General features: G+C 36.0%; 1 protein-coding gene across 4 annotated transcripts in view; it reads left to right on the top strand.

Annotated features, from left to right (window-relative positions):
• The window catches only part of ERBB2IP (erbb2 interacting protein), a 126,271-nt gene extending 104,765 nt beyond the window's left edge, over positions 1-21,506 (top strand). For 2 of the 4 annotated variants that reach the window (XM_010580513.1, XM_010580512.1), the window contains exons 20-27: positions 970-1,153; positions 1,967-3,488; positions 11,181-11,324; positions 12,152-12,283; positions 14,030-14,239; positions 15,393-15,485; positions 16,074-16,148; positions 18,880-21,506. In XM_010580513.1, the coding sequence (XP_010578815.1) occupies positions 970-1,153; positions 1,967-3,488; positions 11,181-11,324; positions 12,152-12,283; positions 14,030-14,239; positions 15,393-15,485; positions 16,074-16,148; positions 18,880-18,987 (2,468 nt within the window). In that variant the 3' untranslated portion in view covers positions 18,988-21,506. The remainder of the gene's footprint in view (positions 1-969; positions 1,154-1,966; positions 3,489-11,180; positions 11,325-12,151; positions 12,284-14,029; positions 14,240-15,392; positions 15,486-16,073; positions 16,149-18,879) is intronic. The other 2 variants (XM_010580514.1, XM_010580515.1) reach the window with 2 other exon arrangements.
• The last annotated feature ends 4,209 nt before the right edge of the window (positions 21,507-25,715 follow it).

Here is a 25,715-nt window from a genome sequence, read left to right as displayed (position 1 = left end):
GTGAGGATGAAGGAAAACCACATGGAGGTAGCAGGAAGAGTCTGCTGAGGACCCCTTGCAGGTGAAAAGATTGATGTTTATCAATGCTGTCTTTGGGGTTTTGTCTGACTAAAGTACTAAGTCAAAACTTCTTTCTCCTCTCTGGAGATAGACATCAGTTTCACAAAATTATGCTTTTGGAACCTGTAACTGTGTCTTGAAGCAAGAATTTAAATGTATTTGTACACTTATATCAAAATAATGGCTGGCTTGATGTCCCACGGAGAAATTACTTTTATATGGATGTAGTATGTACATATGCATACATTATGCAAGAATCAATGTGCACAAGTGTAAATTACTCTGACAATGTTGTCCTAAGTGATCTGCAAAGCATGGGAATGCATTGGATTCCAACTCCACAGAACATTTTTCTTTACTGTTTGTTTTTTACATTTATGAAACTATACAGAGCTTATCCAGTGATCTAGGTCTTTCCAGAGTGCTTGGTCTAATTAATAGCTATTTAACAATGATTTAATGTTCAAAATCTGGAACTGTCTACACTTTCAAAATCCTGCATGTGAATTAGTGTACTTTATTTTCATAGGGGGTAATAGACGCATGTAATTCGAAACTTTGAAATCATTGCAGAAACAGAAATATGATTTGATAGATATTTTGCAGAAATCTTACATGATGTACCACTAGCTTATACCAAGGAAACTTGAATAAAGCAACAAGTTAAATTTCCTTAACAGGTGAGGGCTGTTTACATTGAGCCAAATATTTAGAAAATAGGAACTATTGCCAACAGTCTGTTGTAAGCGTAAATGAAGTTTGCAAAGGTGTTAGCTTAAATTTTAGTTTCCAGTAGTAAGAATTATTGAAGAACAAGAGACAATTTCTAAGTACTGCAACATACACACATTAAATGGCTATTAAGCAGATGTATGTGTCTGTAACTAAACTGGCAAATTTTTATTTCAGATGATTCAAAAGATGCTGATTCCTTATCAGATGAAGCTACCCACAATAGCAATCAAAATAACAGCAACTGTTCCTCTCCTTCTCGAATGTCAGATTCTGTTTCCTTAAATACTGATAGTAGCCAAGATATTTCTCTCTGTTCTCCAGACAAAGAAACACATGCTGCTGTTTTATCCAAGATCAGGTTTGTAAGACACTGTATACCACTGAGCAAATATAATAGAAAAATGTTACTAAATCTTTCATATTATGTGTCCATTTCTTTAATTTATTAATTTATCATTAATGAAATAATTTAAATTTTAATATTTTAAAGTTAAATAATTGAATAGTTATTTTTAAAAAAAGGGGGGGGGGGACACACAATAAAATTCAGAGGCTAATTTTAGTATACAAGACATGGTTCCCATCTGTTTTAATAATAGGGTATAATAATTTCATCCTTATAATTTGTTATCCCTGCAAAATACTTCAATATACCATTTTAAAAGCTCTATGTTTTTATTTGTGTAATTTTGAAGATCAATTTGATTACTAACATAACTATAAAAGGCTTTTAGAAACTTATAAACAATGGACTTAAAGGTTGCTAGTTTTCTTGAGTTTTTGCTTAGAAAATGCCATTTTTTAAAAAACATTGCCAATAGAAACAAGACATTTGTCCAAAACTATCACGGAACTTGCAAGTATTTGATAAAAAAATTGAGTTATTGTCACTTTGTACTTTTTGACACTTTTAAATGTCTTTAATAATTCCTGTTGAATTTAAACAAACTTCTGAAATCAGATGACAGAAACGTTGCCAGAATGAGCCCTCTATGTAGTATTTTTCTGTAATGGTAAGATAGCAAATCATAAATCTGGTTGTATATTGGTCTGGTTTCTGTACACAGTATAGCTGTGTTGCATGTTAATGATTATTTTTTCTAAAACAGTTCTTAAAGGAATATGTTGGTTTCTTTTGGAATTTCTTTTAAGAGCCATCTCTTTTTTCCAGGCGAGAAGATGAAAATTTGAATAATCTTTTGCAAAATGGAGGTGAATTGAGCATTACAGTAGAAGAAAAAATAAGTATGCAAGACAAGGTTACAAATTTGTCTGAATATGAATTAAGCATTGAAGAAAGATTAGGCCTGATAGGAAAAGGTGTTGATCTAAGCACTCCTACGGAGGAGTCTCACAAATTAGACCAAATAAACATGAATATCAATAAACTGGTTAGTGAAAAGGCAGTGCCATTTCCTGTAGAAAGGTTACAAACACAGGATATAGTTTCAGTAAAGGGCTTTTTGAATAACAACATGAAAGAAGAAAGTGAGCACTTGGAAAATGGAAATAAATATCATATAAATAAAGTAAATGGACATCCTGAGGAAGCAGTACAGTCTCCCAGTAAAGACAAACTAATGAAAAGCACTACAGTTGATGGCGATTCTGCTGAGCTGTCTGTTTCGAGGAGCACTGAAGATTTGTCCCCACAGAGAAGTGGTCCTGTGATGAAATCTCACAGCATCACCGGTATGGATACTGGTGGTCTGAAAATCTACGATGTTGTTGGTGAGAATGGATCTGAACAGTCAAACTCAGTGGTAAAATCAGCATCTGATAGCACAGATGGGAAAAACATAGTCCGAAGTAAATCCGCTACTCTTCTGTATGATCAGCCTTTGCAGGTTTTTCCTGGGTCATCATCATCATCTGATTTGGTATCCTCTACAAAAACTGTGTTCAAGTTTGACTCAAATCACAATCCTGAAGGTGCTAATGTAGTGAGGGGATCAGTGACGAGTGGTGCACAGATGTTCTGCGCTCCCCAGTATAATATTCAGTACAGCAGCAGTGCAACAGCAAAAGACACCTTGTGGCCACAGAAACAAAACACCCACATAGAACAAGGCAGCTTACCTCCTTCACGTCTGCTTAGGTCTGACAGTACAGAAACCCCCAGCTACGTAAAGCATTCTGCCAATATGAATTTCTCCAATCATAACAATGTCCGAGCCAGCGCTGTGTATAACACTCATCAACGGATGGCTGGGAGACCTATAGATATGTGGGCTATTCCACCAAATGATAGACTGCTCCCAGGAGTAGCCAGGCACACTCTTCAAAGACAGAGCAGTGTATCTTCTACAGCTTCTGTAAATGTTGGGGATACTGGACCTTCAAGGCGGACCCAGGTTCCTGAAGGGGACTATTTAACATACAGAGATTTGCATTCAATGGGAAGAGCTCCGCCAGTAATGTCTGGGCAACAGAGACCTCTTTCTGCCAGGACATACAGCATTGATGGTCCAAACGTACCCCGACCGCAGAGTGCTCGGCCGTTGGTGAATGAAATACCAGAAAGAACTATGTCAGTTAGTGACTTCAATTACTCACGGACTAGCCCTTCAAAGAGATCAAACGCAAGGGTTAACTCTGAGCACTCTTTATTAGACCCTCCAGGAAAAAGTAAAGTCCCTCATGACTGGAGGGAACAGGTGCTGCGACATATTGAGGCTAAAAAGCTAGAAAAGGTAAAAATAATAATTTAAAACTTTTCTACCTCTCTGTTACCTGGGTATGGAATAAGTTAAATACTCTTGAACTGCTTTGAATTACCAGTGAAAATGTACTTCTGATACTGCCTTAAAAAGCATAAATGTGTTTGTGATAAATATCTGAGAAACAGTCAAATGGTAGGCTGTAAATTAACTTTTCCTCCCAAAGAAAAAAAAGTCCTTGTTGTTTTTACATCATACTTGCCAGTTTCGTCCAATTACTTTTAGAACACATTAAATAATGTCACGTTGACCTGCTGGATTGCAAGGCCAGCTCTTCTAGGCCAGGTAATTTTTATTGTAGCATTGTATTCATATTACAGTAAAATATTCCCTTATGCTTCTTGAGCTTTCTGTTCTGCTTTTTTTCCCCCTATTTCTTCTCTTTATGAACAAGGAAAAGAAAATCAGTAAAATCTATTTGGAAGTATAGATCTACAGCTTCAGTTGCTGAAGAATTGAAAAGCCATAATTAACATGTATTTGCCTCCAAGCCAGTTGTCTTTTGAAGCTGGGCATCTGACAGATTGTTGAATGAATATTTAGTGCTGTGAGATGAGAACACTTAAAAATCTTGTTCATTTCAGGAAATCACAGGGAGGTTTTGATATAACTAGAGATGATGAACAATTCTTTATGTACTGTAAATGCGGTCAAGGATTCGAGCTGATATGTAAAGCTGAACAATTCTATATCTTCAAAGAATTTGAGTAGAGACTGGAAGAGTATAATTTATGCTGTCCAGCTAAACCAGTTTAAAATATCATCACTAAATAATGAGTAGAATGTCATTAGCCTGATCATGTTTCCTTGGAGGGGAAGTGAGTAAAGCAGCCAAAATACATTTTGATTATGCCAGCTAGATGGATTTTCTGATTTATTTTGAAAGAACATAGTTTGGTTTGTGATTATTATGCTAAATCCTTCAATATCCATAATAGCTAAAGAAATCTAATTGGAGATGCTTGGAAAAATTACTTATAATTTTTCTTTGGAAATCCAAGTATTTGGAGGGATGGGTCTGCTTTTGTTTAAGTTGTCTAACTTCTGGTGATGGAAAGGGATGGGGTTAGTTTGTTTTTTAAAGAAGCCTGCACAACAGCTGCACCTGTTCTTCTGATCCAGTTTGAGTCACGTACAACACAAAATATTTTAAGGCTTTAACGGTCCTGTGCTGTAGTGTGGGGACCCTCTGTCCCACAGGCAGTCAAAAACCTCATCATGTTCCAACCCTAATAAAAGGTGCACTCTGTGATCTTACATTCACCTGGAAGCATATATCAAATCTTACATGAAATGACAGGGAAGCAAAAATCCCAGCAATCCCTGAATGCAGAGGGAAACAAAATTTCAGTGCACTGCTAATGCAGTTTGTTTATTAGCTCGTTCTTACATTGCCTACATTTGTCATGTTAGGAACAATGTTTAATACACCAGTGATATCTCTTCAGGTACTGTAGCAGTGTAGTCACCTTTATGGAAATGAAATTGATTGCCTGACTTGATTCCCTTTATATCTGTCAATACTCTCTATCATGCTTTATATGAAAACCTTAATTTTTATTTCCTACTAGAGTGATATGGAATAACTGCTATTCAGATCTTAGCCGTGCGGCTGATTTAACAGATCTTAAAGGTCTGTTTTGTATGTGCGTGCTTCTTTTGATCTGGCCTTGAAGCATTTTAAAGTAGCTTTTACTTAGCAATATGAGACTTATTTATGGGTTTAAAAGTGAATGTGTATGTAATTGTCTACTTTGTATTCTCCCAGATATGACTGACTTAAAAAGAACTGTGAAAAATGTAGATATGATCCTATATGGCAGCTGGCAAATATGATAAGGTGGAAATTCTAGGAATTTACTGGATATTTCTTTGTTCTTTTAAAACAATGGTTTCAGTATTTCTGTTTGTAATTAAAAATTAGCTGGGGGGGGGCTTAGTCTATGAAGCACACTTCTGAAATGTTTTGAAGTCTGAAAAAAATTTCAGCAATTACAGAACTCATTTAAGGAACAAGTTCAATTACAGAGCTCCTTTAAGGAATATTTATTGGAAATTGCTTTGACAAAGCTTTCAAGGATTTAAAATGGTATTTCTTTTTTTAAAGCATAAGATACAACACTGACAAAAACAGGTATACAAAACTAAGCCTTATGATGAATATTTAATTGATATCTTCTTGCCTGTGGTTATACACAAACAATATGGGTTAATAGTATTACCTTTGCTGTGACTCTTCTGTTACTGAATTTAATAATGTTTATTATTTCTGTCCTGTGCTTATTAGGAAAGAGGGTGTAGTGGGTTTGGGGGCTTGGGGGTTTTTTGTGGGCTTGTGTTTTATTTGTTTTTGCTAAGCTCCTGAAGTACTTGTTTATTTTGTTTTAATAAAATTTAGAAACTGGGGGGGGGGGAAGGCAGTGGGTGTGAACCCACTAAAAGAAAGAGTGTCTGCTTCTTGGACAAATTGGAGAAGCTAGTTCTTGTTTTATTTATTAACCCTTTTTACCTGATATAAGTGGGGGAAAAAAACTTTCAAGAGTTTAATTTGCATGAGGAGACATACAGAATAGTTTTAAGTCCAGCAAAAATTATTAACAATGGATTCCAGCCAGCTGTAAGGGGACATACACTGATCAACTAAAATTATCCATCTGGTTGAAGGAAGGTGAAAACAGTTCATGAGACCATTTGTAAATAGAAATTTTGCATACATTCAGGAGGAACAATTTGCTTACCTGATGCAAAGCATATTTTATTGAGGGATAGAGAAAAGAGCTTATTTAAATGTCAAGCTGCTCTCTAGTGGTTATATATGTAAACTGTTGGAAAGCATGCAGTCAATTCTTACCAACCCCCAACTTCATAAATTTAGTGCACAGGTGAGTTTTTAAGAACAGTAACATTTTTCAGCATATTTTCCTTTTTGAGTGTGATTTGCCAGTTTCACTACCTGATATGTCGCAGTAGTCTAATATAGTATTTTTATTAAAAATTTTCAGTTAGTAGTTTAAAATACTGCCTGTGTAAAAACACTAGTGTCACACACATTTTAATGTGTGGCAGAGGAATTTCTCATCTGTAAATTGTAATAATAAATATCTGCAACAGTTATCTGCAAATATCTATTATATTTCTATGTGCTGAGTAGGCAGAAACAGTTACTCGGCCTGAATCTGTCCTTTCCTTACACATGTATATTTTCTTTTTTTGTTGTGGATCTCTTGGGAGTTCATAAGGTGCGTGTTTGCTTTCAATCCTAACTTCATCTGCAATTAAGTCCTCTATTTTTTATCTACTGTATCTACTACTTATCTGAAATGGCAGAGCTTTCAGGGAAGAGGTCATAAAGTTTGATTCCTACTTTCTAATTCAGAAATCCGAAGAGGTGGTTTTATTCTAAAAGTTGCCAGTGTACAGTGCCTTAATAAAAGAAAGAAGTCCAACTGTTTCAGTATTGATATAGAATTGCAGTTTCAATCAAAGTTTGAAAGTTTCTCTTGAATTCATTTTTCACACTACATACCGAACATACAAGAAGTATTTTAATTGATATGCCTCAGATTTTCTCCAAGTTAAGCTTGCTTCAATATGTCAAGGAAAGTAACTTCAGTGTGTCTGTGTACACGTAAGATTAAGTGCTTAAGGGTTTATAAGATTGTGTTCATAAGACTGTAGCCTGAAGAATATTGTGGTACTAATAAATTACAGGAATGCTATCTGTTTAGTAGTTGTTGTTTTTTAAGTTTTTTTGGGGGGGGGGGAGTTTCTTCATTTTGAATGGACTACTGAACCATCAATGTGTTATAGTGATATTTTATGGAATTCAGAAGTCAACACATCGCACTTCAAAAGGAATAAAATTCTTGTGCGTTTGGAATGTAAACAACAAAAGTTCTGACCCTGCAAACATTTTATGACAGTAGAATTTAAATTATATGTAATTTTCCATATGTAACTCTTCCATAGGAATGCTGTCACTTGTTGAAGATACATTTTTTTTTTCAGGATCAGAGACCTAAATTGATGCCTTTTTTTTTCCTCTCTCATGACTGAAGAATAGTTTCATATTGTTTAAGTTCTTCTTTGGGATAAACTGGTATCCTGCTAGAATGCTATCAGATTTTAAACAAAGCTTTTTTTTTTTTTTTTCTCCTATGTGCTTTTATTCCAAAAGACCTAAAGCATTACTTTTAGGCATTTCAAGTGTTCTGGACTCTCTTGAGCAAACTTTTTCTGAAGAATCTTAGATAGTCAAGGTAGGAATGAAAAGTGAAGGGATTTCTATACATATATTGTAGCCTCAAAGGATAACTTATGTCTACCTTTAGCTGGCAATTCATTCTAAGTACTGTTAAATAAATAAATAAAAAGGCTAATACTTAAGCTTAGCAGTTAAGTTACCAGTTAAGGCTATTCCAAGATAAGTAGAATGTAGAGTCTTGTTTCCTGCAGATACTTGAATTTAATTAGTTCCTTTTCCATACCAAAATTTCATGGATTTTTGTGACAGACTCCAGCCACTCTTAAAATTACAACAGTATTGTCCAATAGAAATTCTCCTAATAAATTCCACTATTTATTGTCTTGCACCTAACTAAATGCATTAAGGCACTTCAGCTCCCAAAAGACACCCTTTTGAAACCTGAAATTGTTAATTCTCTTGTAAGCTGCAAAATGGAGAATATGTTCTGACTCTTGGCATTCCAAATGAACATAAATAAACCCCCAAAATATGCTACTAGGGGCCTGCATCTAGACTGATTCCATTAGAGGCTGATTTTGACTACAAATCCTGATTTATATGTGGAATTTTTTACTTTGTACGTAGCCATTTTTCCTCAATGTATTGTAGCTTTTAATATGTGTTCTTCATGGTCAAATAACCGATTTCTAGGAAACTTATCTTTCATAAAAATATAATGGAACATGGCATGTGTATTGGTTAGTGTATATCAGTTCAGAGTAATTGAAATGAGATTTCTCAAGCCTCAAATATTGAATTACCATTTTGCAGTCCATTATGCCCTAAGATGCTGTAGCAAATCAGGTGGAGAATAGATTGGTACTATTGGAATAGTACCAGTTGGTACTTGGAGTTAATATTCATATTTAATCTGAAGTTTAGATGATACTTCTATACCATATTTAATTTTTAATACATTGGAATAAAAATCAGGGGGTTTAATGGCATCTGCATATTCAGATTTCTGAAAGCATCTTCTCTGGTACAGCAGTCTTCAGGAATCTCACTAGAAAATGTACAACCTTCATCGTGCTCATTGAGAAGCAAAATTAAGAGGAATAGTTTTCACACTCCAAATGCCTCAGTTTCTCTCTTCCCAGCTCAAAATAAGTAGAGGAAAAATGCTTCCTAGATTTATCACTAGGAATCTTTTCTTGCATTAAACTAAAACTTTCTTACAGCTCCGTGTAATTTCAAATAGTATTTGTTCTGTAGAGTTTGTACTTCTGGGTACCTTCTATTTTAATGTTAAGATGCTGTGCCCAAAGTAGAGAAGGAGAAAAATTGTGTTTGCAGTATTTCTCATGTCTTCCCTGTATAAATTGCACAATCATTTTTTTTGTCTTAGGAAAAAGTCTCTACTAAGAAAGGAGATTTTATAAACCCTTGAATAAAACTACTCTCAGGCTATATAATCACCTTGAAGCTCACTGAACTGAGTTAACTGAAATCTTAATCTTAATTCCTGATGGACATGTTTGTGCCTCTACAAATTTTAGGAAAGTTCTACCTCCTATTGCAGATCTTTCTTAGATTGTAAATACAAATCTGGATTTAGATTGTCACTATTTATTGACCATCTGTTTGGGTCCTTCTAAGAGAAGAGTGAATCTAGTGGATCTAAGGATCTTTATAGTAAGATGGTCTGCTAGAGACACTTTCCGAAGATAATTTTCTAGTCTCACCATGCATTCCTTCTGATTTTATCTGTCTTTTTTGCCATTTACAGAAGATGGAGGGGTATAGGAGCCTCTGAGAGGGACTTCCTATAAGGAGACTTCAGGGAGTTGCCTCTATAAGTGGGGGAAGAAGGCCACCTGCCTAATTATAGAGACTATTTTGAGAACAGTTGTGAGAAGATTCTTTGAGGCACTAAGGAGCTAATGCAAACTGGCTTTGGCGGTTTTATCTGGGTGTTTGGCCTGAAAGTTAGAGGGCAGTAAACTCAGATTGAATGTTTAGTAAATAAAGATTTGAATGTCAAGTACAGTCTTCCCCTCCCAAGAGGGGGAAAGCCTCTGGAGACTTGTCTGGAAGCTTGAAAAATCCATTGACTAGAGAACAGGGTAGGTGTACAAGAGGAGCATCAAGAAAGCTCACTATGCCATTGAGTGAGAGGTTATCAAAGAGCCTTGGTCAAAAAAAGCCAAGTATTGTCAGTAAATACTGTTTTCCAAGGGAGTTTCCAATGGCTGTGCTACCAGAGCATCTGGGGAGTATGAATATGCAGAGGCATATGACTTTGATTATTAAACTAGTTTTAGTTTCACAAGATAAAGCTAGTAGGAAAGAATACGTGTCTGCCTGAGGACTACTGACTATTTTCAAAATCAGATTAGTATATGTAGTCAACAGACAAACACCAAAATGTATTTATTTATGTAAGAGTTGTTTCAGTATCTTAGTCAAATAGTACATTTTTTGAACTTTTTTTTTCCTGTTTTTGTTACTTGGAAAAAATAGAAACTGTATTAAAAACCCCAAAATTTTTAATTTGCTGTGTTTTGATGCTTTGTAGTATATCTTTTACTTATGATCATATTTTTTGTGGGTCTTTGTCACTTTTTCAAGATAGGTTTGTTTCCTTTGTCAGGTGGCACATGGAGGATTTTCCTTTTCTTCTTTTGTGCAGTCTTTTTATTTTGTTTTGTTCTTACAACTACAAAAGTCCATGGTGGCAAGACAGTAACGTCTACTGCTTTCTTTCTGTTACCCTTGCCAATATTGCAGAGGTCAGGTTTGCAAGGTAATGAAGCTCAGAACCAAACCACTATCACTTCTGTCGTTGAACTCATGTTATCTGTTTGATTGCCTACAGTGGCACAGGGGTGGACTCCAAGGTTTCTTTCAAGCCTCTTTCTCTTTAAATTAGGCTTATTCACATTCTTGAATAAAGTATTACCAGAATGCGTTGTGGACATTGACAGCATTGTAATAGCAAGAAAACCCAGTCAAACAGTCAATTCTCTGTCTCTCTGTAAATTTTTGTTTGTACTGTACCAGTAATAGGGGGGAAATTGAGACAAAATAATACCTGGTAATTAGATGGTTTTCCACAGGTGTTCATATTGACTGCCAGCTTCTCTGCCTACAACATATTTGATATGTTTCAAATTTAATGAAATCCTAGAAATTTTGATAAGCTGTGCACCTTTGTTTTTGCAGACACATGAACATTTGAGTGACTTTATTTACATGTAATTCTGCATGTTTACTGCTGATTGCATGCTGATTTACAGTAAATAAAGGTAAATAGGGGTCACTGAGTTGTGTTTTATACATCATAGTGGTACGGTTCTTGCATGGTTTTTATCTTGCATGACAATGGAATATGTTCGTATTAGTCTATGTATAACATGTCTTGTGGTTTATGCATGCTGCACTAATCTCTATGTTAAATCTGTCCCCTCTTTATTCAGAGCATGCTGTCTAGGTCCTTTAATTCCAATTATGCTGCAGTTAGCAGCTTTCACTATGGCAGCTCTAGGGATCTGCATGGCAGCCAGGGTAGTGTTGCCTTGAGTGTTGCAGACGGAAGAGGTTCTGGTGTGCACATTGTTCGAGTGAGTACCTACAGGAGGCTATTGCAATATATAGAGGGGGAAAGAATAAACAGTGAGGTGTCCTTAAATTGATAAGAGTTATCCTTTTACATATGGACAGTGTTTTCAATAAAAAGAATATAGTTTATGTGCTGGAATTTTTTTGTAGACATTAAATCAAATACTTTGCCTTTACTTCATATGCCTTCAACTTATTGCAAGGCTTTTCAAATTGATGCTATGAAGTTGAGTTTTCTAATTGAATTTTATAGATGCTTGAACATATGTAAAAGTGTCTCATTTCATTGTACATATGTGAACAAGAGATTAACATTCTGAATTTAACCTAGGTTAATAAAGGTTTGAACAAAATCTTACTATGCTTTTTCCTCCCCCAAACAAATTCTGATGATGTAAACTCTACTGTAAGATACTGTAGTCATTCAAGAAAATTAGTATTTAAGAAAATGTGAGGAAATGGCTCTTTAACTCTGAGCATCCTGGGTGATCTTACGGTATCCATAGTGAGCAGGATAAAGTCAACAGAAGGCTTCTTTTAACCATATGAATCCTGAATAGGCAGTCCTTAGCATTTGTTGACTTTTCTTGTCAGTCTGTTGGTGATCAAAGACACCTCTGCAGTTGCTAGTTTTTGTAAACATCCATCAATATTTTATGGGTGTGGTGTCTTGGCTAGTAAGATTTTCTACATAAGCAATGTACTAGTTAATCAAAGAAGGTAAAGAATGATAAAGCCCTTCAAATGTTTTATTCTGAGCTTCTTACAAGAATTTTTTAGTTTGAATTATATGAAGATAGTCATCTTTACTGCTCCATTCTGTTTAAAGCATCCCCAGGCTTCTACTCCAGGAGAACAATGCCAGGATGAAGTATTCATTTCAGGACAGCAGAATTACTCATCTGCCACACTTAGTCTCAAAGATGCTCCTCCGGACAGCATGAAGAAAATAGCTGTGCAGGTAATTGTCTACATGACACCATGGATAGGATATATTTATTGTTATTTTTAAGGATAACATTTTTTCATAAGTAGTGGAAACATATGTTGGGATAGCAGATGGAACTGGGGCTTCTTTAATATGTATTGATACCCAGGTATTGAAGGTGGCATACATGAAATAGCATGCTCTTTTTGGAGGACAAAGTATTTAACTTATGAAGGGGGATAGTTCTTATTTTATTTCAGCCTGGGCTTTGAAAGAGGAAATTTGCAGCAAAAAATGTAATTGCAAGTCAAAGTTGGAATATGGCAGATGATTTCAGGAAAGCAATCTGAAGCCAATTAAACCTTTTAAAGAACAAACTTGAAATCTGTTGTGATGAAATTGTGATGACAAACTAGAATTTGGAGGAGACATTCTGTGTTCATCTCTAAGGACCCTCTAGACAGGCAGGACTTACTACAATGAAACTAAATGGATGCTTGTAAATTATTATGATGCAGCAATTGATTTTATAACTTTAGTAATTTCAGTTGCATTTCTACAGACATTGGATATTGGGAATTTGAATAGCTGTTGATACGTGTTGCCTATGTAAACTCTACCTCTGGCAGTGCAACAAAAAATAGTTATCCTGTCATGTTTTAGGTTTTCAGAAAAGGCAGTAGAAAATCATGTAAATTGAATGCATCTGATCTATAAATAAGCTAAAAAGTGTATATATACACACATTACCATTTCTCAGAATCACTTTGACATAAAAAACTCATCTTAACAGAACAGATTCTGATATGTATCCATTCACATAGCATCAGTAAAGGTTGGAATTTGTACACTTCAGTTATTTATAGTATTGAGAGACAATATGCTTGTATCCTATAACTAATGGGATAATGGTGGCAGGCAGAAAAAGTCTGCAACTCAAGCCTGTAGCATTTTTGGAGCGTGCGAGTCATACAGACAGATGAGTGACTACTTAGGCTGGGTAAGAGCAGGAGGCATATGGGTGAGGACAGAGAAGGCTGCCCATCTCAAAACAGAGCTGCAGAGCTGAATGGTAACTGTGAGGCTTCAGTAAGAAACGTTGTCATCTGCAGCATCATTCTTAGTGACATGGTTTGAATGCACTATATGTCTTGACAGTTGTGTACTTTACTGCTGTTTGTCATCATTATACCTATCAAATCAGTGACAGATGAGTTAACAAAAGAATAACATTTATTGGAAATATCATTACAGTTTTGATATTAAAATACTGAGCTTGTATGTGAATCTGCTCAGAAGGTTTCTTGTGAAGTGTTCACCAAAAGATGCTCAGATAGCATATAATGTCTGTCTGCTAGCTGTGTGGGATTTTTATTTTGCGTTTGATCTACTGGGAATTGTTGCAAAATCTCTGAATTGTATGCATTAGAGTGCAAACTATAATGATATCAACCAAGTGTCAATACTGTCAGTTACACTGCTAGAAACTAATGGTTGGGAAAACTCACTGAAACAAATGCTAAAAGCAAAGACTGTCTAGTCTGTTCCAGTAGATGAGCACTCAAAGTAAGTTTTTGGTTTTCCAATTTGTTTTCAGTAGGTCAGAGCTGATGACTATAAAGAAAAGTGAATATAACTGTACATGATCCAGAAGAGTAGTTTTAGTAATGGTCCTAAAGTTAAAAGCTGTCAAGTATAAAAATTATTGAAATAATAAAGGAGGAATTGAGGATTGCTCCTTATAAAATGTATGACATTGAGTATTCATGTTTTATTCAGATACCTTTGACAAATGGACAAATATGCCAGCCTCAAAGACCTCAGGCAAACTACAGCCAAGTCCATCATCTCCCTCATCAATCATCAGTAGCAAGACATCCGTCTAGAGAGCAATTAATTGATTATCTGATGCTGAAAGTTGCCCACCAACCTCCCTATACTCAGTCCCAGTGTTCCCCAAGACAAAGCCACGAGTTGGCAAAGCAAGAGGTAAGAATAAAATCTAACTTGACGATGTGACATATATGTGTCAGTGGAAATGAATTGTTAGGTTGTTTTCATTTATTACCATTTCTCTGTAGATGGTGACAGAAATCATATAGGAATTTATCTCCAGCAGAAGACAGCATTACCTCTGTGCAATTTCACTACTGAAATCACACATTCCTTCTAGTTTTAAGCTCTTTTTACTTTTTATGTGGACATTTTACAAGAGAAGTTTTAACAGAATGTACCAGAAACTTAAACTTGCATCTTTTTACTGATTTAGAAATTTATTTCTCAACTACGCTTATTGATCACCAACTCATTATTTATCTAGTAACTGAAAAAATACAGAGTAGCAGTACAACTTAGAGTATTTTGCATCTATTCATCACTATCCAGAACGGTTCAAAAACCTGCAAATGTAGAAATATGCATCCATAAACAAAAGCCAGGATAAAAAAAGTGTGAGCATCTGATGCATGCCTGATAATTATCAGTTTTATTTATGACAGACAGATATGGATAAGAAATTCTTATACAATTTAATGGCTCTTTCATTGTGGCAACCTTCTTTCTGCTCTTGGGCACAGGATGTTTCCTCTGTATTGTTTCGGTCTTTTTGGGAAAATAGTGAGAACTATGTTTTCATTCTGTGCTAGAATGAGAATGTCCACTTCTTGTGTTAAATAAGTTTTGTAGTCAATTATTCTGGCAAGAGAAAGGGGAGACTGTTGGCTATGTAGACCTTAGAGTGACAGAGGAACAAGTTTTGATTTTTAAAATTTAGCTAGAGGTAGCAAAGAAATAGGAGGAACAGGTTCTTTCATAGGAACATGTATATTTGCTGGGGACATTAAATTCATTTACATAATATCAAAATATCTCTGAACTTACAGCCCACATGAACTATGATTATAATAATGATATTGGATTAAAACTTACGTACAATGATACATGATGCTGTTGTATTGGAATCTTGTTCTGAATTAGCATTACGAGATATAATACTCTCCTGAACTGTGATATATGTGGGGTTTTTTTAGTTTTTTCTTTTTAACGCTTTTGTTCACCTGAATTTCTTAGTAATAATTTCATTACAGTAGCTTTGAATGCAGATTTTCAGCCAGTTCATCTAACATTGGTTGTAACTACTTAGATTCGAGTGAGAATTGATAAGGATCCAGAACTTGGATTTAGTATATCAGGAGGAGTTGGCGGTAGAGGGAATCCATTCAGGCCTGAAGATGATGTGAGTATTTTGTACTAATGCATCTTAAAATCATTCTGATCAATAATGTTTCTAGTGTTTAGCAAAGGGCAGGGGGAAAGTATATGTTCCCCAAACCACTAAATCCCAGGTCTGGAGCAGAGAAAATGGGGACAAATGATATGGAAAATCAAGGTGGCAGGTGACCACAGTGGTCACATGAAAACATAGAGGGTTATTCTAGCTGAGTGGTTCCAGCTACCAGTCAACAGTTTTGAGATAGTGAATTATGGAGTTTACAATTAGGAAGTCTCTTAAAAGAGAACATGATTTAGTCTACAGCCTTATTTCTGGTGTTTGAGAATTCATCTTGACATATACATCTGCCAGATTAAACAAAAGCAGATCAGAATTTGCCCTTCAGTACTCCTTTAAAGGCAATTCTCCTTCCTGGATTTAATATCAGAAAATGAAGGCAGTCACAAAAGCCTGTAGACTTGTAGATAATATTACATTCTCTTCTACTTAGGATGGAAAATTGGAAAAATGTTTTGAGTTACATCTGTTTCATGTTACCCTACTATTCGTGAAAAAAGTTGTCATAAATGTTTTCCACCTCTGTTTTTCAAGGGTATATTTGTAACCAGAGTGCAACCAGAAGGACCAGCATCTAAGTTGTTGCAGCCTGGAGATAAAATAATCCAGGTACTGTGGTCATCTAATTAACTAGCCTATGTAATATACCATTTCATGTTTAGTTTGCACCTTTTCTAAGAGCAGAATGTTTAATTTTTAGACAGATTACCAGTACCTTCTCCAGAAGCATTCTTATATTCTGGGACGATGCTTTTAATTTTCTTCCACCTAACTAATCAGTTGGATCGTTGTTTCAAACTCTGAACACTTTTCACACTTTTAAAGATAAAAAAGCCAGGCCTAATGTTGTCATTCAAGCGTTTCTTTAGGCTTTACTATCATTCTGTTATTTAACTCGTGGTCATTCACGTGCAGTGTTCTGAATAATGCGCTGTCTGAACATCAGCAGTCACCCCTCACAACCCCCCTCCAAGGCAGCACCTTGCTGTTACATCCCTCCCCATCCTGCAGTTCCTGCCAGCCTCTGCTGCCTCTCCCCCAGCTGAGCCGCTGGAGATGTGCAAGCACTGGCAGAAGCTGCCTCTTGGCTGGCTGATACCTGGCTGGTCGCAGCATGTACCTACCTCCTGGCTGCCCCATCTGCTGTGGGCGAGCCAAGTAGGTTGCTTCAGGAGCCAGAGCTTCTGGGCTGCAGCTATGCAGTTCTTTTCTGTAGGAAGTCGGTGCCTTTCAGACCTTCTGTATCAGATTTGTTTGACATTGTCTAATGAGCTCATAAGCTATTTGGGGAGGGGTCAGGGAAACGGACAACGGGACTGTATAAGCCTTTCTTTCTTAGGGAAATGGGCTAACAGGACATTTGAACAGTGCTGTAGCCACCCTTAAAGTGGCAGAGCTTGTTAAAAATTATTAACTATTCACCACATTACTGGTTTGAGAATGTTGATAGTCGACTCTGCTGCATTTCAGTTTTCTAAAAACAAACCAACAAAAAAACCCACTAGTATCTCAATTAAACCACAAGATCCTGTGAGCAGTTTTCTAAAACAAAGCCAAGCTGAAAATACAGCCTAATCCTTCAAATTAAAGATAAAGCCAAAAAGCACACAAGAAAACTAAACTGAGATCATGTTGTTCAAACTAAAAGAAGGCTTGTTTCTGAGCATGGTAAATAATTCTGTGCTGCTTCGTCCTCATTGGGGTGAGAAAGGTCCGAGTTCTCTTACTGATATAGATGATTTTAAGGGATGGAGGTAACCCTCCAACACACTAACACTCTCCAACAGGAGCAAGAAGCATGTTAAACCTTTGAAAATACTGGTAGCATATTTGTTACATATTTATAGAGTGGAATATTTGTGAAAGGTTACTTTTGTTTTAATGATTTATTCCTGTCTTTATGGAATTTCAGTTGTCTGTGTGATATTTATAATGAAGTTTCCTTTTTTCATGTTGGCACTGCTTGGGTTTTCCTTTTCATTTAATAAGGCATTCATAGTTTGAGAAAGAGCTGAAGGAGAAGTTCTATTTGCATGCTTAGACAAGTACAGGCTGTTTCATTTCTAGTAACTAAGAATAATTTTTGTGTAACAGCACGTTCTTTGTACCTGTGATAATCCCAGTGGTCATTTACTGACAGTCCCACTCTGTCCTGTTGCTGCTTAGACAACTTCTGCAGTTTTTGACTGAATATCATCTCTCCCAAAATGACTTTGTTATGCTTGATCTTGCAACGTTCTCTGTAAAGCATGCATTAGGCAGGCATATTATAATGCATGTCTAATACATACGTCTGATAAAAATATTCTACGTGACCAGTGACTAGATAATTGCATGTAAGTCTTAAGATACTGTTGCATATTAGGTTAGGGCTAGGACATTCTGTACAGATAAATATTTGAAAGAGTTATTGGTTCTTTTGCTCTTTAAACAGTATATATGTAAATCTTTCTCTGCAACCATAGACAGACTTAAAAACCACTGACTTTACAACAAAGGATTCAACTGGTAGCAACAGCAAGCATTTGGTGATGGGATAAAGAACTGCAGCTCCAAAATGGCACAGCTAAGGTGCAGGACACACGACCAGTTCGCTCTGTCGCCACATGAGGGGCAGTAGCTCAGGGAGAAAGGAGGGTTACACAGCTGGAAGCATTAACAGTTTAAACTGGATGAATCTGCCATTCGGAAAGATTTTACCACCCAGATGGAACATGAATTTGCAGTAGTACACCCTGAGAAGTTGAACCATAGCCACGTTTTCCCTGTCTTTTGTAGGCCACTTAAGCCTGCCTGTGTTTGCCATGCCAAACCTGTCCCAAGAATGACAATGTTGTTTAGAGTCATAGGAAAATTCAAGCTGGGGGTGACCTTAGGAGGTCTCACACCCTAAAATGGCTCCCAATGCCATTCATGTTTTTTGTTAAAGGCTTCGATAGTTTTAATTTGTCACAAATGCCATTTCTAATATTCTGATACTTAAACTTGGATGTATCATTTGTACTGCATTTGCTTTTTTTGGTGTAGCTGTATTAAGGCTGATGAATTAGAAGTCTGATGTTAATGGTTTAAAGTTCAGTTTTCTCTTTTGGTTATTTGCAATACCTTTGGGGCAAAATTCTTCCAAGGCTAACCCAGTAGTTTAGTTTCTTGTAGCAGGTACATGTTCAACTCACATCAACAATGTAATCTGCAAATCTGCAGTGTTTTGTTGTCTGCATTCATATAGAATTTGATTATTTTAAACTTTAAAGCTTAAATAAACTAACATGAAATATAAGCCATGTTTCACTAACATGGCACGAGAGACTCATTTTCAACTTTAAATATTTCTTTTTAGGCTAATGGATACAGTTTCATCAATATTGATCATGGACAAGCAGTATCTTTGCTAAAGACTTTTCAGAATGCAGTGGAACTCATCATTGTGCGAGAAGTTTCTTCATAAATACTGTGGATTGGGGGAAAAGGCCAGCAGGATTCATTGAAAGACTTATGGGAAACTGAGTATTTTGCCTATTTTTATACATGAAAGGAACTTGAAAAGAATTATGATCAAAATTTGTATAGGAAATACTGAACTTGTGGCTAAATGGGGAAAAAACCACTGTATAGAACGTACAGGAAATCATTTTGGAAATGCATATGGTGAATAAACTTGTTTTTAAGCATTATAGCAATGTAAGGATCACTCCTCCAAGAACAGACCTGTGTTGTTTTTTTGTACAGATGGTAGGTTTATTTTTGGATAATTCATATACATTACTAAACTTTGTGCAAGGCTTTGTGAAGCCTCGGTTGTAGCCAATGGACAGATGGCAGGGCTGTCTGTCCTGTAGCTGTTTATTGCCTTTATTTTTATTCATCACATATTAATGTGTTATGCTGAAACCACTTTTGTAGATCTGGACAGGAAATATGAAATGTTGGCTTTGCTATGTGCACATTGTATAGATGAATGGGTAGATGGAAGGTGGTGCTGGTTGGACAGAGTAAAGGTCAGGTGAAACAACTATCTGCTGTCTAAATATGGAATCAGGAAAGAAGAAAAAGTGTTTAGTTCTGGAGCGTACGTCTACCAACAGAAAATGCAATAAAAGCTTACAGTGTTTATTAGGAAGACTGAAACTACAAATCTGTGATATTCTACAGGATTTGTTCTTAATGTAGTCATTGAATACTCATTTACCACATGTGATTCATGTTTAGTTGGGTTTTCTTGCATACATAATTTTTTCAAATGTACTGTGGAAATGTGCCCAGAGGTTTTTCTCTGCTGTGGAAATCCCCAGTTTTGTGCAAATGGTGATACTTTTATCTTTATAAAAAGTATTCCATTTTAACCTTACAGATTTTTAAAATGAAACTGAAATGGCCAGTTTTTAAGGTTGTTGCCTGTAATATATATTTAAACACACACAAAGCAAATGATGCAGGAAAGCTTATGAAAGACATCTCGATTTTGTTTGGCCTTTGCATTGCCTTGTTAATCAAAAAGGAAACCATACGCATGGAGCTAGGTAACCAAAGCAAGTTTATGAAACTTTGAACAGTGATGGAGAATTGCTGTGGTGAGATGGAGAGCAAAGGGAGGGGGTACTTAAAACCCACCAGTTCGTAATGATGTTTCTTAAAGGGCTGTTCCTACAGGTAACATTAAATGTGAACTAGACACTTCAGAGTCATTAAAGGGTTTCTAACTATATTAATGTAATAGTGATTTACCACAGGCTGCCTTTGTTCCTTATTACTGTATAAAATATTCAATTATGCTTCTATTAATTTTGTTTACCAGAAACATTAACTTTATTTTTCTCTTTCTCCTTTGTAATTGAATAGAGACTGCATAATCTGCAGTGATAATTAATACATGGTTGTTATGGACCAGGGAAAAGTGCCATAGAAGACCAATAACTGTTTTTAATCAGGGCTAATGATTAGCCTGTCATTGGAGCAATATTCAGTTATTGCAGTTCATTTTTAATTACATATAAGTTGGTAGTTTGAGACAGTTATAAGTTGCTTTTTTCAACCCATGTGTGCAAAAGTAAATGCTTTTAATAAAGCTAGCAAAAACACCAGCCTCCTTTAGTTTTGGGACAATGAGCTGGAAGAGGGAAGAATTATACATAGCTAGCGGTAATAAACAGGCAGTACTTTTTAAATAAGTGAACTCCAATATTATTGCACTTCTTTCAAAGATGTTAACTATTGCTTATTGTACTGTGTATAGTTCTAATAATTGTAATTGAAACCCTTTAACAACTCTTTGTATATTTTAATTCTTTTTAGTTGATTTCCAGTAATATTTACATAGAAAATGATTTTTTTTATATATATTAGCAGAAATTTGCTGTATTTTGATAAAATTCACCTATTTTCTGTGTGCTGTTAATCTTCAAAGAAAAGAATGAGAAACATAGCTATATAATAGCAGGCTTCAGTGTTCCCCTTCTAAGACGTGTTTTGTTGTTGTTTAGTTTCTATTTTTTTATTGAAAATGCAAAATGTTCACATCACATTTTCATTACTTTCAATCATGTTATTTTTATCACACACTGCCTTTTAAAGGGAATGCATACAGACAAGTCCTAAATTACCTTGGTCTTCTACATAACCTGTATCTTTGAGAAGGGAAGAGTCCAAAAAGAGGAACTGATTCTTTATTGATCTTGGACTGACTTTGTATACATTTTGCAGTACATTTAAATATATCACTGAGGAATTATACTGTATTGTATTTTGCTTTAATGGTAACAGAAGTTTAAACATTGTTGTGTCACTTAATTTTTGGATTTATGTATCACAGGAAAATTCTACCAAAAACTGTTTGGCTGTGGTAGAACTATAGAAGTAGAGATTTATAGCAAGAAGTTTAGTACTTCTTGTGAAAATACTTGGCCAAAGCTTGTCGTCAGTACATTAGCAAATTAACCATCTAATAAAACATGGATTATGCTGATTTTACTCAGTAAATGTTGGAGTTTTTCAGTGGATTGAAATGTGTTTGTTCCTTCCAGTGTCTGTGTGTAAAGGTAAGCACATGTCAAACTAGATGATTTTGCAAAGAGTGGGAGAAAGATGTCTCCTGAAGTAGTCCAGCCAGGATTCAGCAGGAGGAGAGACAATGTTGGCACTTTTCATTTTGAATGCATCTTAAACTACATTTTGAATAGAATAAAATCCGTCAGCAGGCTAACTTACTCAGCATGGCAATGAGTTGATGCAAACTCTGTTAATTCTTTCTATTCTTCATAGTTCATTAAAGAATCAGTTCAACTGATGTAATGAAAAGTTGAAGTCTCCCACATATTTATTATGTAAATATTTTTAAGTTTCTTCTTTGGACTGGAGTTAAAAAATGTGTATATACTTGAAAGCATTCTATGAACACAAGCATAGCAATAAGCAACACACAGAATCAGCCTTTATGATTATTTTGGTTTTGTTTAGAAATACTCCCTGTCAACAGCTACAAAATGTTTTTATTGATCAGCATTTATTCAACATTCCAAATTTTTGTATATAATTAGACTGTTTCTGAGGTAACACATGGAGAATAGATAATAAACTAATGCTCTTTAAAGCTGTGTGTAATTGACTTATTTAAGTTCTAGGAAGTTCTCCATAACGCTATTTCATTCTTCTGTAGTTTCTGTAGACCTTAGTACTCTATCAATATACATTAGTAAAGTCTTATTTGTGTTTCTGGTTCTGTGCATCTCAGTGCCCAGGGGTTTGCTCCAGGTGATTTCATTGCAAGGCTGGGTTATTCATGATAAAGAAATGCTTCTGTGAATAACCCAGTCTTGCAGTGAAATCAGCTAGGGCAGCCAGTGACTTCTCTCCTAAAGAGGTGAGTGAGAGATGAGTGGTCTTTACCTGATGCAAACTAAGTAGCTTCAATAGCAGAGAGGAGTGACTAAGTCAAGGAGCAGGGTTAAAATTAAGAGTGTCTTGAGAGTGCTCTGATGAGATGTACAAGGGTTATGCAGTAAAGAAAGGGAAGACCTAGGCACAGAATTTCACAGGAGAGGTAAATGCAGGTTTACATCCCATTTTCTTGGAAACAACCTGACAATGTAGTAACACAAACTGTTCAGTCTTTTTTCCTTCTATATGTGGGTCTGGCATACCAGTATCACTTACTACTTGACTTCTGACTTCCTCTACACAGAAGACTGATTCTAACTGTAACAGGTTACAGCCCTGATGACCCAGGAGTATTGGGCCCCTCCTTATTTAAGGTTTTCTGTATCTGCTCCCTACTTGGACTTTGGAATTTTTTCCCCCTTCATTTTTGCCATGTGAACTCTCTTTTGTAAGACCTTTTTGTTGTCTTTTCTGCCTTTTATGCATCAGACTTCAAATTTATTCTTTCCCATTTCACAGGTATTATTTGTTAGGTAAGCCTCATTCCTGTGCAGCTGAGCCTTTGGTCTCCTACTTTATTTCATAATTCAACAGTTTACTTTTTCATCAAGCATCTGAGAATGCTGGGTCCAACTTGTGCTTTTCTGACTGGAGGCACTTTTTCAGAGAGAAAGTGTATTTTTGGTGTGTTATTTTTGTTGCCTTGGATTAAATTTGATTTTGAAATGTGTCCAGAAGATTCTGTTGCAGCATCTGTGAGACTGCCTTGAAATTGGAGTTCCACTACACCAAACATTACAACTGCACTGTAAGATTGCCCCTGTCTAAAAGTATTGTCATATGAAAAACTGAAGTAGCCAAAGTAGGACAAGTGGAAATTTCTATTTAAGATCATACACTGGTCAACTGAAGTCAGCAGAAAAAAACTCAGACCTAATGATTGTCAGTTCAATGCCTTGCTTAGGCACTATGCTAGCTATGGTCCTACAGCACTGATGAATTCTTGGCTGAAGTGTGTAAAATTTGGCTATAAAAAGATAATTTGTTATAGTGTCTGAATCCATCTTGGCCAGTTTTACATTATTCTGTGATTTCTCACGGTCTGTGAGAAATGATGTATTTTGTCAAGAGCAAGGACACTATTTCAGTAAGTTTTACCTACGGCATGTATTAGAAAACAAAACAAGAAGATCAAACAACAGAAGAGACCTCTTTCTCAAAATCTTCCTTTATTCAATTTTTGCTAGTCAGTTGGGTATAGCTGATTTTAGGAAACATTTTTCAAGTTACAGTATCAAATAATTTCTGCTCTTCTGCCATCAAGAATTATCTTTCCCAGAGGCCCACCTAAATAAGCCAATGTAAAATATTTTTGAGTGCCCTGGAGTGGATCACTTGTTCTGAGTGGTATTACATAGAAAATTAAAGAACTACTAGAGCACTGTATGAATTTTTATTTAGGAAGACAAATCTGCATCTGCCCTCTGAAAACAAATGTTGGAACATGGGTTCCAACCAGAACAAGTATACTTTCTGAAATAATAATTTCCTCTTATTAAGCAAACTGCAAGTATTTTAGAAGATTGTTGGTTTGGGTCAGAAGCTTCCTCGTGAATGGCAGATACTGCATCTAAAAAAAGCCTATCATTAGTTACAGGTTTTGGTTCTTTCTTTGGAAAACTGTGAGTCTAGAAACCTGTCCTGTAAGATGAAAAAACAAAGACAAATCATGATTGCAATAACTGACCTAATTTAGATAGCCTAATGTAAATAACTTCTGTCTTTATTCCTTTATTGGTCTTTAAGTTTGGACCTGGAGTTCCTTGTTCCTTTAATACTTTTTCTGCTAGAATTGCTCTACCTGTGACAGGACGGTATCAATGCTGGCCCCAAGTGCCTTTGTACCATGGGAGAATCTCAAATCACACAAATGCTCTATTTTCTGGGTTTTTCAGGGGCTTTTTGGTGGTTTTTCACTCTTCGCAACAGAATAAGCCTGTAAGTTTCTAAACTGCCTTTAACACAAGACAAAAAACTCAGTCTTACTTTGGACAATGGGCTAATGCCAAATGAAGGTCAAGTTCTGCCTTACAACTTAGATTTGAAAGTAAAGATCCAAAAAGAAAACTTTACCTTACACCACAGCAGGTGATTTTGAAAAAACTGGGTTTGTCTTCACTTGCTCCACAGAATTGTATCTTAAGTGACATCTTGTATAGTCTCTCTCCATTTGAGAAATTTTAAGAGTATTTTCACATTTGTCAGGCATGAACAAACCTAATGTGCTGTTCCGCTAAAGCATTGGTGCATACTTATCAGAGCAGAGGTCATTTAGGTAGTTCTTGGTTAGCCCATATAACAGTGAAAGCTCTTTAAGAATTTATAATTTTGTACTTGAACTGACGGTTGCTACATGTTACTGTTTCACTAAGCAGAATGATCTCCAAGGTAGGGAAGTATTACTGGAACCAGCTGATAGAAGCATTATGTATCTACGAGGCAGTTGCTTCTAGAGTAGGGAACACACTTTTTAATTCATGTTCTTATTCATCCTCAAGAAGTAAGCAATAAAATACATGATTTAATTTCCTGTGACATGACTCCATCTGATTCTTCTTACAATTATGAAGACTAAAGAAAACTACTGATGACTGTTGGCAGGGAGAGGAAGCTTTTATAATGATGAGCTAAGAAAAAAAGCCACTGGAAACTGATGAAAATAAATTTCATATCACATTTCATATCATATCACTGGCTTTGTAGTTTATTTTTGTTTAAGAAATTAAGCTTTCTACAGCTATACATGCTACTCATTCAGTATCTGGGGCTTTCAGGTTACCCGGGGAGGTGCACACACAGTTTCTGTACAAACATATGTTCCAATAGAGAAAATATTTTTAATTTCTAGACTTGACACATTTTTGAAAGTGATATCTAGAGATGATTACTTAACTATGTGAATCTTAAGAGTTACTGCATCCCCACCGTCACTTAGCGAGGTGGATCCCATCTCTCCAAGCAGACATTCATCCTCAGAGAGTGTCCCATGGTGATAGAAACAAGAACTGTTGCTGACCGCTGCTCTGCACCAGTCAGTACCAGTCTCCTCCTTATGCCCTCTCCCCTCACGAGCAGGACTGAGAAAGGCACCTGGGACCCCACAGCCCTGACTATCCCCCCAGACTGGAGGTGATGGATCCTTTCCTGGTTGCCCCTGGAGGTATCGCTGGTGCCCACAGGGGAGAAGAGCAGGGGGTTGTAGTCAGAGGGTTGGACAAGCTTTGGCAGACTCTCCACAACATC

This window comes from Haliaeetus leucocephalus, unplaced genomic scaffold, assembly GCF_000737465.1.
Source record: "Haliaeetus leucocephalus isolate CR32 unplaced genomic scaffold, Haliaeetus_leucocephalus-4.0 Scaffold722, whole genome shotgun sequence".
Taxonomy (NCBI): domain Eukaryota; kingdom Metazoa; phylum Chordata; class Aves; order Accipitriformes; family Accipitridae; genus Haliaeetus; species Haliaeetus leucocephalus.
Note: the sequence above shows the minus strand (reverse complement) of the source record. Positions and strands in the feature narration are given on the sequence as shown.